Source organism: Protopterus annectens, chromosome 1.part2 (assembly GCF_019279795.1).
Source record: "Protopterus annectens isolate FY-2018-M chromosome 1.part2, PAN1.0, whole genome shotgun sequence".
In the NCBI taxonomy this organism is placed as follows: Eukaryota; Metazoa; Chordata; order Ceratodontiformes; family Protopteridae; genus Protopterus; species Protopterus annectens.
Window position 1 is genome coordinate 526,692,680 of NC_056727.1, and position 15,934 is coordinate 526,708,613.

Below are 15,934 nucleotides of genomic sequence, written 5' to 3' on the forward strand. Positions count from 1 at the left end.
GTTCTCTTTGAATTCTGTGGTTACTGATTTTGATTATTCTTTTCTTTTACGTTTTATTCGTTTGAAGGTGAATATGGATTCCTTAAATGAGTATGCAGTTAATGATTTGCTAATGCACAAATATCTTGTACAGTGTAGTAAATGCCATGCATATCTAACAGCTGATAACACTGGTGATCTGTGTTCCTCATGTCAAAAGTTGGATGATTTGTTACCATTGTTAGAAGTAAATCTCGACTTAATGATGGTGATTGCACATGTGCAATTGACATGGCTTGGAGAACTGTTGTTTCATATATTAATGACTGGACCGGTAAGATAAATAATGTTAGGCATAGAACAAAGAACACATTTAGGAAATGATGCATCTATTGTCTGTAAAGATCATTCAACCCCTATGAAATAAGGCGATGCCCCTGACAATTTTGGAATTCTGGATGCAAGTATTCAGCAGTCTGAGGATCCGGTTTGTTTAGAAGGAAACAAAAGAAAGAAAGGAAGAAGTTCACAACAAATAACAAGGAAGAAAAAGAAAATGATTAATGTTTGTAAAGTAAAGAGAATACTTACTAAAAAGGACACGGCTTTGTTATATAACACACTGGTGACAGGAAATGATAATATTTTTCTAGCAGAAAACCTTCAATCTACAGAAAAAGGCATCATTTTTCCAAAATAGAAGGTAGAACAAAGAGACAAGGGGTGGGTGAAATGGAAGAAATCAAAACTGAACGTGAAAGGTTGAATAACATTACTGCAAGAAAAAAGAAGAGAACGACAGATGTTGACTACACAGCTCAAGCTGTGGATTTACTGTGTCAGCTGGATGAAAATTTAATACACAATGAAAACCGTGGGATTAATAGGACTAATGGTGATGAAGATCTGTCCTTCGTAACAATTGGTACAGCAGATATTACTTTATTAGAAGCTGAAGATTCTTCAGAGCTGGTCAGCAAAGATATTCTTGTAATTTGAGATTCAGTTATTAGAGGAACTGATGCTTATATTTGCAGAGAAGGTAATGAATATTGAATAGTGTTATGCTTGCCAGAAACAAAAATAGAAGATGTGAGACAAGCCTTAGAACACCTTGATGTAAGAGTACGGATCCATTTTTATTCATGGTGGTACAAATTATGTCATCTGCAAGGATCTGACTGTTAGCAGGGAACTGACAGCCCTCTTAGATAGTATAACGTGTACTGGTATTAGGACTTATTTCTCACAAACCACATATAGAAAGGATAGTCAGGTCACAGTGAATGAAAATATTTTTTTGGGTAAATACCTACATAAAAAAAAATGTCTTCTTTTAAAAATGGAAATGTGTACAGCATTAAAGCCTAATTTGGGGCACACGTGTTCAGACAGGATGGCCTGTATTTGTCAAGATCAGGGAAGAGATTTTTTGCAGCAGATATTTTGAAATATTTGACAAACACCAGGCAGGATTTTTGCCAGGTCGAAAATTTAACAGTTCACAGCAACGTTTGATGCATCTGTGATGGTTGTTAATGCTAGGAGCATTAATAATAATGTTTGTTTATTGGAAAATTTGCTATGTTCCCACAAGATTAATATTGTCATTGTTTGTGAAACATGGTTAAAGAGCAGGTTAAAGAGCAATGACTGGAAACCAGTTCTGTCAGAGTATAAATGTTTTTTACTGTAACAGACATTCGAACAAAAATTCAGGTGGAGGTGTTATGATAGGGATTAAAGATCGTTATGAAACCTGTGATTATTACTTGTTCAGTGATAACACCAATCATATAGATTGTGTAATTGTGACAGTAAAGACAACCCTGGAACATATAACAGTTGTTGAATGTATAGACGACCAAAGTCAAGTGCAGATGACCTAGAGGAATTCATACATTTCTTGCATGAAACACAAGAGGGAAGAATACTATTAGTTGGGGACTTAAATTTGCCAGAAACAGAGAGGAATAATATTGATTCAACAACGTTAGTAAGAAAAATATTCACAATGTATATTCAGGAACAACAATTGCTTCAAATTGTAAAAAAAAAACTACCAGGGGACAGAACATACTAGACATTGTTTGTGTTCTTAAAGAAATTACTGCTACTTCAAGTCAAGTTTTACCACCATTGATGTGCAGTGATCATGGGGTTATAAAAGTTAATTTGTTGCTAGATAATTCTGCCAAACTGAAATCTAAACCAATGCACAGAAGATTAATTACAAATTGTATGGAAGCAAAACAGTCACTATGTAAAACTAACTGGATTGAGGTGTTCAGTGGAAAAACTGCTGATGGAAAGTTGAAAGTTTTGATAGAGAAATTGCTTGAGTGCAAAAAAAAATGTTTAACATCAGGATCTAGGCATACAACAACAGGGAGATATATTTCCATAAGTACAAGATATCTGATTAAGGTGAGAGACAAAAGATGTAAGAAATGGAAGTGAGGCGAACTACAACTTTGAAAACTGAAATAAGCTGGACAAACAGAGTAAGCATAGTGTGAGACAAGATCAAGAAAAAAAATTGAAGAAAATTTATATAAAGATATCGAGCATAATAGGAACCTTTTATAGATACATAAGATGTGGAAGGATGTGGAAGGAGTAAAGACATACAAATTGATAAACTGTGTGCAGATTCTAAAATTTATTCTCAGACACAACTGATTATAGATGTATTTACAAAATCTTATGCAAAACAGTTTGGCTCCACAAAAGGGGTGATAAGTTGTCCTAGTGATATCCAGGTAACCCCAGATACTGGAATCAGATTAGATTATATTGTAAAGGAACTGCACAAACTGGATCCAAATAAAGCACAGGGAGGAGACAGAATTAGTAAAAATGACCTGACGATACTTCAGCAAGACCTTACACTGTTATATCTGTTATTCATTAGATCATATAAATATGGGGAGATTCCTCAAGATTGGAGACATGCACCTATTAAACCTGTCTTTAAGGGAAAGGGAAGTAGGAAAAACCCAGAGTCATACAGACCCTTAAATCTACTTTTATGTTGTGGAAAAATAGTGGATAAGGTAATATTGGATAGATTTTTGTTAGAACTGGTTGGTACTTGAAACCATATATCAGCATGCATGTGTTGAAAATAGATGTATTACCACCTGTAACACGATGTTCTATAACAATATAATAACAGCTGTGAATGAAAAATTGTGCTATGATGTGATTTATATAGATTTAACTTTAGCATTTGACAGGGTCATGCAAAAATCACTGATCAGTAAATAAGTACAACTAGGTATTGATGTACTCTTGATAAAATGGATAGGTGCATGGCTTACAAATAGGACATGGCAGGTGTCATACAGCAACTGGACAAGTGAAATCCTTGGTTACAGTCAGGGTGTCCTTCAGGGCTCTGTCCGAGGCCCTTACTTGTTTATATTGTGTCTTTCAGACCTAACTTTTTCATCTGAGGTGTTCTACAGTCTATATGCAGATGACCTGGAATTGGATAAACTGATTACATTTGTTACAGATAAGACATGTCTGCAAAATAACTTGACTAAATTGACCATTTGGGCACAGGAGAATAACATTTTGATAAGTACATAAAAAACTAGGCATATGAAATTTGGGAGACATAAATTGAAAAATGAATATTTAATACAGCACACACTGACTGAAACTGTAGACTCACTTAAGGACTTGGGTATATGGGTAGATCCAGCTATGAGTTTTTCTAATCATATCAACCAATTCATTAATGATAGTTATAGAACTGAAGGATGTATAAAGAGATTTATAAAGTCTAGGAAATCAAAAACGATCAAGTGATTATTTGTTAGTTGTATTAGACGCAAATTTAGTATGGAATAATATGGAAACCCTATAAAAAAACAAGCATGAGTAAACTGGAAAGAGTACAGCGGAAATATATCAAGGGCATCCATGGATGTGAAAACTGAAGTTATTATGAAAGACTGAAATATCTGAACCTGTACAGTGTTTCTTACAGATATCTAAGAGGAAATCTTATTCAGGTATATAGGGCATTTAGAGACTGGGCAGCCACGGTGGTGCAGTGGTTAGCATTGTCGTCTCACAGCAAGAGGTTCTCCGGTTCGATCCTCGGCTGGGGTGCCTTCTGTGCGGAGTCTGCATGTCCTCCCTGTGGTCGCGTGGGTTTCCTCCGGGTGTTCCCGTTTCCTCCCACATCCCAAAGACATGCTGCAGGTGGATTGGACACTCTAAATTGGCCCTAGGTGTGAGTGCGTGTGTGTGTGCCTTCTGTGGAAGGTTGGGCGCCGGGCTGGCAACTTGACACTGTAAAAACTCCTCTGCCAGTCATGAGCAGACAGGTGATACACTGTGGCGACCCCTAACCGGGAAAAGAAGAAGGGCATTTAGAGACTACCTCTGGGAATGTTTGGGTTATCAAAAAGTACTATAGAATCATCAGACAACCTTTGTAGAAGATTCTATAGGAATGAGAAGTGTACTAAGTGTTTCTCTGACAGAGTAGCTGATGCATGGAACAAACTACCAAATTACATTAAAGCAAGTACTAGTTTAGATATTTTAAGAAGCCTGGACACTTATTATGGTAACACGTGTTTAGGTATTTTGGCAAGCTAGAAGGGCATTAATGCCTATGCTTGAAATAGTTGTTTGTATATATGTATAGTATCCTGTCCATAGTGGCCTCAACAGCATCCATGCTGAAGGCTGTTTCCAAATTTGATGATAGAGCCTTGCTTAAAGTGGTCATAAATGTGTCATTTTTTGTGTGTGACAATTTTTTAGACAAGATCAAGTTAGATAAAATAAGTAAAATTGAGCTGTTGGTTAATGTGGATGTTAAGTCACTGTACACAGTTATTCCACATGGTATTGAAGTTGAGTGGGTATTGTACATGTTGTCCAAAGACATTGAATGCACTATAGGGGAAGTAAGGTTTTTAACAGAATGCATGGAACAAGTTTTACATAACTGTTTTTCTTTCGATGGAAGTTTTTTATGGGTGCAAGGTTGGCACCCAATTATGCTAATTTAGTTATGGAATATTGGGAAAATGTTCTCAGTGACTTCAATGACTTTGTAGGATGTCAAAGAATTAGATCATACAATAGCTTTACTGATGATCTGGTTTTCATATGGGAAGGTAGTGAAAATGAACTGGTTGAATTTCTTAGGGAGGTCAGCAACAGCACCACATTTCTTGGGTTTATCAGAGTAGTATACAAAAAGTCTACCTTTTAGATGTTGAAATATATGAAAAGGAAAGTCAGAGTTTGTTGTTTACAAAAGTCTCTCAGAAGAAGACAGCTAGTAAAGCCACCCTACATTGCAACATTATCACCCCACATATTTGAAACAGTTAGGTAAAGGTCAGTTGCATAGAACCAAACAAGCAACTACTGGCATTGAAGAACTGGATGGGTTAGTAGAGGCTGTACATAAGAGATTTATAGTGAGAGGATATCCAAAACATTTGGTAGAGGAAGAATGTAAACATTTTTGCAGGGACTTCTAGTGACAAAAATCAAAATAGTAAAAGTGACATTGACTGGACCGGGTCTATACATTTTTTCAGTAGACAGTTCCAGTATAAAAAGAATTGTGAATAATTGGTACATTTTAGCTAGATGTAGTGAAGATATGGAATTAATAGGTGTGAAACCTATATTTATTAACAAAAGGAGGGAGAATCTAAATAATTATGTAGACAAACAGTTTTACAACAATAAGTACATCACAAAAAAACAGGTACTTTTAAATGTCAGAATTGTTCTATGTGGTGATATGTAGTGGACAGTCCACATTTTTATTGTTTTAACACAGAACATATGAAGATCCAGGTTATTTCACATGTAATTCTATTTGTTTAGTATATGTTGCATAATGTACGTCATGTGAAGTATTTTATATCGGTCAAAGTAATAGACATTTAAAAAAATGTTTGGATGAACATCTTTATGCAGTTAAACAGAAAGATATAATGCTTTGGCTAAGCATTCCATGAATTGTGCAGGTTTTTAAAAGTTCATTTTTTCATGTTGTTGATTTTGTACCTGATGATTTCAGTGGAGACAGAGATTATTAATTAGAATATAGAGAGCTGAAATGGCAGATACAGTTAAATGCCAGTATCTATCCTGGTTTGAATGGAGTGGTGAATTATGACTGTGCTTTGAGGGGAAAAAGACATAACACATGTAATTGTAACCAATTCAGTTTGGTAGTTGGTCACATGGCTATGGGTCTAGCTTATATAAGCTGATTGTTTTTTTGAGTAAATTTATTCTGATGAAGACCTCTATGTAGGTTGAAAGCACTCAGAGTATCTCACACGTCTATGCTATCTGTAGAGTTTACTGAAGTTAGACTGGATACTTTACATGAGAAATCATTTCTTTGTCTATCTAGAGTCGACACAAGAGAGAGGTAATATGTAATTTATGGTCAATTCCCATTTCATCAGCCAGGCAAAGCTGCTTCTTGCAGAACATGAAGATGATAGGCCAGATGTGGACTTTGATTTATTAAAATCTCTGCAGGTGATGAAGTTCAAATGTTTAACACCTATCATACTTAGAAATGCCCTGCAAATGGAAAGGAAACTGTTGTGATCCCTTTTCCTGAAGTTCCTGAGGCCCTTACTCCAGATATATGCAGGCTGAAATCACTGCTTCCATCTTCAGCTAAAATCTTTGAGAAAGTCTGTGTCAGTCAGATCAAAGACTCTTCTGGCACAGATTCCATGTAGGATGGGGTACCAAAAAACTTTTCACAGACAGTATTCTGTCCAAGTGAACACGGGAACTCTCACTGGTACTAACATTGTGTGCCATGAGATTTTTTACATCCACTTGAGCTGTCAACATTAGAGGCAGATGGGATGTGTTTAACATCTCATCTATAAGGCAGTGTTTTTGAACCTCATGAGTGCAGTATCCCCCTGCTGCACTGCAGTATCAGTTTTGGGAACATAAATTCAAGCAGTTGGAATAGAGATGGAATGCTCAGCCTTTTGATATTTCCAGCAAAAATGCAACTAACTTTGCTACCTGCTGAGCCAATACATACCATGCAGGCCTTAGTTATTATGCTGTATTATGAGGTATGTTTCAACTAACTGGATTTTTTTTCTTTATACGCATTGCTTATACATTTAAGTGATAATTTACACATTTTTTCTTATTAGGTGGAGTACATTTCAGGAAAGGTGTTCTTTACTACTAATGCTGCCTTAAGCCAGCTGCTGAAACTGAAATCTGCAGAACGTCTATTTTTGCTTTTGAAGAAGAAGCCTCCATGCACTGTATCAAGAAGCAAAGGTATGTCATAAAACATTTTGATCATCTTTCAGTCTTTGTTGTTTACTGTTGATATTTTGTCCATTCTTGTTAAACTCAAATACTTGACTGACAATGAGGAATCACATATAAAATGTACTGAGAAACAGGATATAGAGTGAAATACTACTTGCCGAGCCATAGCTAGGTTATCCCATGCCCTGAACTGTCCCCAGACTGTCTCGATTCAAAGTTGATGACCAAAATGAACTCGACTATGAACTGTAGCAGAGAGCTTCTGCAAGCTCCTTGCTGTAGTTACTGATCACACTAATCTAATAAATACATTCATTTAACAAGCTACAAAATCAAGTGCAGCCACTTAAGTCCTTGGTTACAGTGATGCTTCACTCCCCATTGGCAACAGCCACTAATGGCCCCCAACAGTTTTGCCATCGATCCACCCCTTAACCCCAACCTAGTTATATTAAAGTCCTTGAGTCAGTTTTAATATGCTGAAGGAATTTACTTTTACTTTCAGTGGATATTGTATTCTGTTTGCTTTCTTTTGGTCCCCCCCCTTGCACATCAGTCTTACCCCCAGTGCTCCACGTCCACAACATGTCTACCAGCTAGTCTCATAGCCCCCCCCCCGACTTAATCTGGAATTGCTGGGGCTGGTTGTGGCATTCAAGGACATTCCAGGTGCTTATCTGTCTTTGCTTCTGTTCCAGGTGGTGTGCTTTCATATGCCCTACCCATTTTCCTTTCCCCACCCCCCACCCCCACTTTTTGACCACTTCCGAGGGCAACTCCTCTCTGTAGACCACACCTCCCCTTAGGAAGCTTCATTGACAAGTACCTTCCCACCCAGGATGGGCATGCCTGTCCCATCCTGCTACTCCGTCAGTCACCCGAGTCACTAATTAAACCTGTGTCTGCTGGGTTGTAGTTGGTGCTTTATCCCTCTACAACACTGTATTCAGTCTTAAAGAGAAAGGAGTCTTTTTTTTTTCCTATTGCCTATGTTATAAAGCAGGCCTTGCAGGGTATATAAATGTCTTATTTATTGTTTATTTTAATTTATTACCATTAATGCCAAGCATGGAGGTCCTATTTTCAGTAGTCTTTTTCTGAAATTATGATCCACAGACATCAAGAAGTATAAATAGCCACGTGCAAAACAGTATTAACAGCATATACAATATGGTTCAGGAAAGTGACAGCAAATTAGTAAGAATCAAGGTACAGTCTTTGACCTTATAACAAAAAAAATAAAAGTCAAAGTATAGAAAGAAACAATAAGTGGCAGTTATAGCAGTATCTCTTGACTTACTATCGTGAAGAGTTGTACAGTATTATGACATACTGAATAACTTAAAGGGTTAAGGTAGCAGGAATGGGTAAGAGGAGATCATCATCAGTAATAGGTAGATCTAAGGCCACAGGCAGTAAGGTCACTCAACAAATAAAATTTAACCAAGCTACCAAGCGTAACTCGACTTTCATGGCTCAAGAATTATGGACAAAGTCAAAAGTATTGGGGGGAAGAAGGTTCAAGATCAAGGACAGTATTAAAATATTACTGTAATTAATTTAAAATGTTAATTGAACAACAGATCTGATGATGTCTGTTTCGTCCATTCCTCAATGGATGGGTCTTCGGATCTGGCCACGACCACTTTTAGACTTCTGGATCCACAGCTCAGGCTCCTTCTCTTGCTCATAATCCCCTCTTGTCCCCAAGATTACCTCAGATCTCGTTTGACACTCATAGAGAACAGAAGTGGTTTGCTCGGCTCAGGCTTGCCTCAGCTAAGTTTATTACTTCTTATTATTATGTGTACAGTATTAATTATAGTCTCATCGTTGGTAGTCCTCCCTTTGTGATAGTGTACTTTTTACTTGTATTTTTTCCTGTACCCAAAAAGTTTTTGCACACTTCTAATAGTAACGCACATACTGAGGAAGTCCAAGATTTTAGTGGACAGGTTGAGCAGATCAATTTTGCTAACCTCATGAGTGGTCTTTCTCTCCATCAGTGGTAGAACAACTTTTTCATCAGTGGGGTCACCCATGCTGCGATCTTTTTGCCTCTCCTATCAATTCCAAATGCAGCAGGTTCTTTACCTTCTTTATCCCGTAGGAGGAGTCACTGAGAGACACTCTAATGCATGCTTGCCCCCCATGCATTTCTTCCTTCCCCACTAATTCCAAAATGTTTACAGAAAGCACTGCAGAGGAAGATCATGATCATCCTCATTTTCCCCCTTCTGGCCTTGACAGGTTTGATTTCCCTTCCTCTGGCCTCACTTGATACACCCACCTTGGATGTTGAACCCAGATCCAGGTCTTCTCTTTCACCCATTCGGCATGTCTCACCCTGACATTCAAGCCCTCAGGTTAACTGCTTTGTTTCTGCACTTCCGGTGATATCTAGTTAGTCCAGTCTTTTTTCCCATGTGATCCGTATTCTCACTTCTTCTTAGAAACCATCTACTAGAAAAATTTATAAGAGTTAGTGGAAGACATTTTCCATCTTGGCCTTCCGAATTAATTTGGACCCTTTTTCAGCTCTTGTTTCAGCGGTCTTAGATTTCTTATCTTCCATTTTTCTCGATGGGGCCAGTTACTCTACTGTAAAGGTTCACTTAGCAGCTATTTTAGATTTTCATATTGTAGAAAACCATGCAACCATAGCATACCTGAAACTGTGCAACTTTCTTGAGTGGTACTTTCCTATTTAGGCCCCACTTAAGGATCCTCCCACTCCTTAGGTTATGAACATTTTACTCCAAGCTTTAATCCGGTCTCCCTTTGAACCTACTGCCAGGGTGGACATTACATTTTTGACCTGGAAAACACTCTTTCTACTTGCTGTTTGCCCTGGAAAGTGTTGGAACTTCAAGCTTTGTCTTGTAAACCTCTGTACATTATCTTCCACAAGGACATGGTGCCAATACCGACTAATCCATCTTTCATGCCTAAGGTAGCTACAGAGACATCTCTTAAACAACACATCAGTCTGTTAATTTTCTTTCCAAATTTTTTGAATAAAGGAGAATGTATGCTTCATTTGTTGGATGTGCATCGTCAACTGCATTGCTACCTCCAGTGTACCAAGACATTCAGGAAGACGGACCAAATTTTTGTCTTCTTTACCAAAGTCAGTTTTTGAGGCAAGGTCTTTAGTAAGATGGTTAGCTGACTGTATTTCTTATGTATGTAAAGAAAAAGGCTTGACACTACCTAGACCAGTCAAGGTTCACTCTACTAGATCTATCTCAACTTCCTCAGACTTCTTTTCCAGGGCCTCAATTGATGATATTCATGCTGCTGTCACCTGGTCTGTCATTCACACCTTCATATCCCGTTATAAATTGGATTTGCTGTCCAAGAATAAGGGAACTTTTAGTTCTGCCTTCCTCCTGAATATCCTTTTGTGAAACCATACTGAAAGCTAAGTAGCTGGGGATTTTGTCCCATCCATTAAGGAGTGGAGGAAACAGACAACATCAGCTACAAAACTTATGTACTTACCGTAATGATGGATCTGTATTGTCTGCTTCCTTCCTACCTCAACTTCTTTCCCTCCAGCCCCCTTCCATTTCAGGGAAGATTGTGTTTGATGTTTTTGGTTTGATAGTATGACCTGCCTTTGAACAAGGGATTGCACTCTTTCAGTTCCAGAACACTGTTCTGACTTAGACATCCATTGTGTCCTGGATGTTGGTTACTTTATTCCCTTTTATTTATTTATTTTTTTAACTATGGTTGTGTCAGGTGTTATGGGCAAACTCAGTCTGAGATAATCTTGGGTACATCTCTGAGGAGGAGGGGATTGTGGGTAAGGAGAGGAGCCTGACTTGTGAATCCAGAAGTCTAAAAGCATCCAAAGTCAAATCTGAGGATGGATCTTGAAGACCTATCCATTGAGGAAGGACATAATCAGACAACTCAGATGTATCATTATGGTAAGTACATAACTTTCGTATTTTGCAACATCTTACATATTCTGAATAATAAGTATATAACTGTAATATCAAGCATTATTGATTGACTGTAATTGCCAGTGATTTACTAAAAAAAAAAAATCAGAATTTTACAAAGGACAGTACAAAAATATGAAGCAAAATCAGGAACAGTTGAGAGGTGTAACCTTCCCTTGTACCATAGTGCACCATAGTGCATGACATCTCCAGATCTTTTTTCAGTCAGTCAATCAATCATTGCTGCACTTCAGCTCAAACTGATATCAAATGTCCATAAACTGCCTTATAAAGTTTATTTTCTTTCCTTTTAAAAACTAAGTACTTTCTTCTACTGTTCTAGTGTTTTTCAATGTCCTTTTCTGATTTCCTGCTTTCAGGAAGGTTTATTTATTTATTTATTTGTTTTTATCATAAGTTCCTTTCAGAAATTCATCTTTTTTTCTGGGCCTAGGTTTCTGATTTCCTGGTTTCAGGAAGGGTTTATTTATTTATTTGTTTATTTATATATTTATGTATTTGCATTTTTACCATATTTTCTTTTCAGAAATTCATCGTTTTTTCTGGGCCTAGGCTTACTTAATAGGTTTACCTTTATATTCTTAAAAATAGTAAAAAATAAAACTAGTCTCTTTTTCTTTCACTTACTCCTGAGGGAAATCAGCAGCCAGAGTGCAGACAACTGCAGTATTTTCTTGCCCCTTTGAGGAAAACAAGCTCTGTGACTTCACAGAAACAGCAATTGGCTTCAGTCTTCATTTCTGGCAGGTATATCCCCATAGCTGAGCCCTTCCATATAAAAAATATTATAGTTTATAGTGTATTTTAAGTGTAGTTTTATTTTTGACTAAAATTGGTATTTCCCTTGTAAAAATACTGGCAGTTTTATTAATATCAGAAGTTTCTTGTTAAGTTTATTTTTGAATGGGGGGGGCTAATTTTGTGAGAAAATGTACTGCTTTTGAGATGTTTTACTTGACGTGTAAGATTTTAGAGGTTGGGAAGTGTTTTTACGTGCTTTAAAACTAATTTGGAGTGTTTGTGTACACTGTGTGACAACTTACATCAATTATTGTAGTTGTCAGTGCAGTTTCTATGAAAGATACTTATAGTTCTGACAGGGATTTGTCTGTTGCTCATACTTTTACTTTTGAATTTTGTGGGACTGTATGGTAAGTGCATGTGTGTGTGTGTGTGTGTGTGTGTGTGTGTGTGTGTGTGTGTTGCTTGTGAGCACTTGTCTGAAAACTTACCTTCCGATTTGACTCCTTCCAGCAGCGCTTACCGTCAATCAGGCTTCTTCCTTGGCTTAGACAAATCCTGATGTTTCTTCTCCCACTGTACCTAAAAAGAAAAAGAAAACAGCAGAAAAGGAACCCTTGCCTTTACAGTGCCTCAACAGCTAGTGAGTCATTCTGCAGTGGCTCTTCACTGTTCATCAGACTGCTCCCTCGCTTTTCCGGGTTCATGTAGTATAGTCCCTTCAGCCACCATGGATTGAGGGTTAACCATGTCCTCTCTGTCTGTTCCAGTTTCCATTCCAGTCATGGGAGAACCATCTTTTTTGGATCTGAGAGTTTTCACGGGAGGTTCTTCCAGGGGTGGCTGGAAAAAGAAGCCTCTTCCTTTGGATGAATTGCCATCTCGTAGCTGGTGTCCTTCCAGGGATGCCCATAGAAGAAAGAAATAAAATATTAGACATTGCTCATCTAAAGACATTTTATCTGTTCTTAAGGATGTTTTTCTTACCTTGGCCAGGAGTCTTATTGCAGGCTTTCAATCCTGTTGATAAAAAATCCAGTTCAAAATAGGGCAGCTCAAGCAGGTAAACACACAGATGTTCTCCGTGTTTCACTGTTGCAGTCATCACACTTGGGTTATCCTGCCAGGGGTAGCCCTCAGTCAGCCCAAAAACCAGAGGCTTAGTATTTCTGCATCGGTTGCTGTCGCTCCAGGACTGACATCAGGTCGTCAGTGGTATACGAACAGTCAGCCGACGCCATTACATCAGTCTTTTTTGCCGAGGAGCCCAAAGCAGAAGCAGTTTGCACGAGTGCCAGTCGGCTGCTACCTGAGTTTTCATTTCCAAAATTGAAGTTGAAGTCTTCTAAAGCTAAGTACCCCATTGGGGATCCTTTTTTCTTGCTCTAACTGATGTCAGAAAAAGTTAACAATTGTCTCGCCTGTGGAAAGCAAATACCACACTGAGATTTCCATTCTTACTGCATCACCTGTTTAGGCCCAGACCATGACGTCCCTCACTGCTGGTTTTGTGCTTTGTTCAACGCCCAAACTATTCGTCATCGGGCCCTTATTGTAGCTAAATACTTTTGCTGTCGATCTCCGTATTCCGAAATGGCTTCGATAAGCTATCCGACTACCGATCTTCTGAAGAAAACATAACAATAAAGACAGAGACAGACCGCACAGGTCCAAAACCGCCGACAACGCTTCCGTTAAGCTAGTCGCCAGTTCGCTGGTACTCAGTGGGGTGCTTTCGCAGCCCTAGTGCCCACTTCAATGGATTCACAGGCTGTACTGAGACCCGTTCGGAGTCCAGTATGCCGTGAGACTCTTCTTTGATTACGGAACCTGCGGATGTCTCTACCTTGGATGGGTCCGGAGCCGCTGTGCAGGCACCGGTTTCTAAGGAAGTTCTTTGCACTACCGATATTCGACACAAACCAACTACTTTCGTGTCTTCAGTTCTTTCTAAAACTACTGAATTTCTAAGACCCAGAGTACGAGCTACGCCTAAAAAAACGACGACCCAGACTCAAGCTCCTATTTCCTTGCCACAATCACAGATGCTTAAAATGGCAGAAGACCTTATCATGATGATTAGGGGAAGCCAGCCTTCCCCTGCTAGAAGGAAAAGAGACTTGTTCCCAGCAGCTTTATCAGACAGTCCGATGACTCTGAGGTTTCTGATTATGAAGACATGCCCTTATCTGCTTATGAGGATTCAGATGCAGAGGAATCCATTCCTTCTGCCTCTCCTCTGGAGGATTTTTCTTTTGGTGATACCCTACAAACTTTGAGAGAGTATTTCCATTGGGAATGCCAGAATTATCCTCAGTCCAAAAAGAGACTCAGGGAATTTTTAGATTTACCACAGCACAGACCTTTAGCTATCCTTCCTGTTCTGGATGTTGTGGATGATGTCTTTATGGAATCCAGTCTAACTCCTGATACTTTACCTCCTGCTCCCAGGAAACCTGACGGGTACTACAGAGTCCCTGACTCACACAAATTTCTTTTCAAGAATCCTACTGCTGACCCAGAGGTCATCTCCCAAGGACCTAAAGGAATAAAAGCAGCCACAGCTAAGAATCCCACCCCCTCAGACAGGGATTCCCGAGCCTTATACAGATGGGGTAAAAAAGTATATACCTCTGCAACTCTTGCCATTAGAGCATTAAATTGTCAGTTCAACATGCTGAAATACCAGCAACATACTATGGAACTTGTTAAACAAAAAGTATCTACCTTCCCTGACTGTGCAGAAAATAAAGAATTACAGGAACGTATGCTTTCTCCAAGCCAAATCAGTAAGCATACCCTGCAGTGTGGGTTTGACGCCCTAGAAGCATCTTGCAGGGCAGCAGTCACAGGTTCTGTACTTGGAAGGCTTAAGGAACAGACCTTGCCAGATCATGTCAAATCAAAATTATTGGACGCACCACTGAACAAAGACAATCTGTTTGGCACCAAAGCAGAAGTTTTAAAAAAGATGGAAGTAAAAGCTAAGTCTGTGCAGACAGTTAAAGACTTTTTGCAAGTCCAGCCTCCAAGATTCAGTAGGCATTGTCCCTCAAAACATTGGTCCTTTCCAGCCCCCTCAAGGCCACCTCAGACTAGACCTAGGGGAAACAGACCCCCCCCCAGACAGCAGTCTCAGGGTATGCAGAGATCTAAGCAATGGAGTACCTCCACTTCTAAAACAGGGAGTGCTAAGCCACCCCCTTATGAAAATAATTCACAATGACTTCTCAGCTCCTCCTCTCACCTCTGCCCATCTGCTCGTGCCTCTAGGAGGAAAACTTGCTTCCCATGCAAAAAACTGGGCCTCCATCACCAACGATTGATGGGTCCTCAACATAGTGTCCCAAGGGTACAAATTTTATTTCTACATGCTGCCAACCCCAAAAGGGTTCCCAGATCTTCCTCAAAACCAGTGGGCAGAGGCACAAAACCAAGTTAATTCCCTGCTCCCCGTGAGGGCAATTCAGCCAGTTCCTGCAGAACAGATAGGCCAAGGTTTCTATTCCAGACCTTTCCTGGTACCCAGAAAAGAGGGCACCTGGCACCCAATCTTTGGTCTGTCCATTCTAAATACCCTCCTGGTGGTACCAAAATTCAAAATGCTCACCCTCCAGCAGCTTCTCCCTGTGCTGTCCAAAGATGCTTAGTTAGCCACCCTAGACCTAAAAGAGGCCTATCTGCATATACCAATCAGAGACTCTTGCAGGAAATATCTACGTTTTAGGGCAGGATCTATGCATTATCAGTTCTCTGCATTTCCCTTTGGCTTATCCACTGCTCCCAGAGTTTTCACAAAATGCCTGGCTCCAGCCATTGCTTTTTTCAGACAAAGAAATATTCAAATTTACCCTTACTTGGACGACTGCCTGATTCAGGCAGACAGTCAGGAAAAGCTGTTACAGCACCTGACATTTGTAAAG

The 15,934-nt window shown here is 39.1% G+C and overlaps 1 protein-coding gene across 1 annotated transcript in view; it reads left to right on the plus strand.

Moving 5' to 3' along the window:
- The first annotated feature begins 711 nt into the window (after positions 1–711).
- THUMPD2 (THUMP domain containing 2) overlaps positions 712–15,934 on the plus strand; it is an 898,882-nt gene continuing 883,659 nt past the window's right edge. Inside the window, exons 1-3 of the mRNA XM_044060164.1 lie at positions 712–904; positions 4,768–4,913; positions 7,170–7,302. Coding sequence (XP_043916099.1) covers positions 712–904; positions 4,768–4,913; positions 7,170–7,302 — 472 coding nt within the window. The remainder of the gene's footprint in view (positions 905–4,767; positions 4,914–7,169; positions 7,303–15,934) is intronic.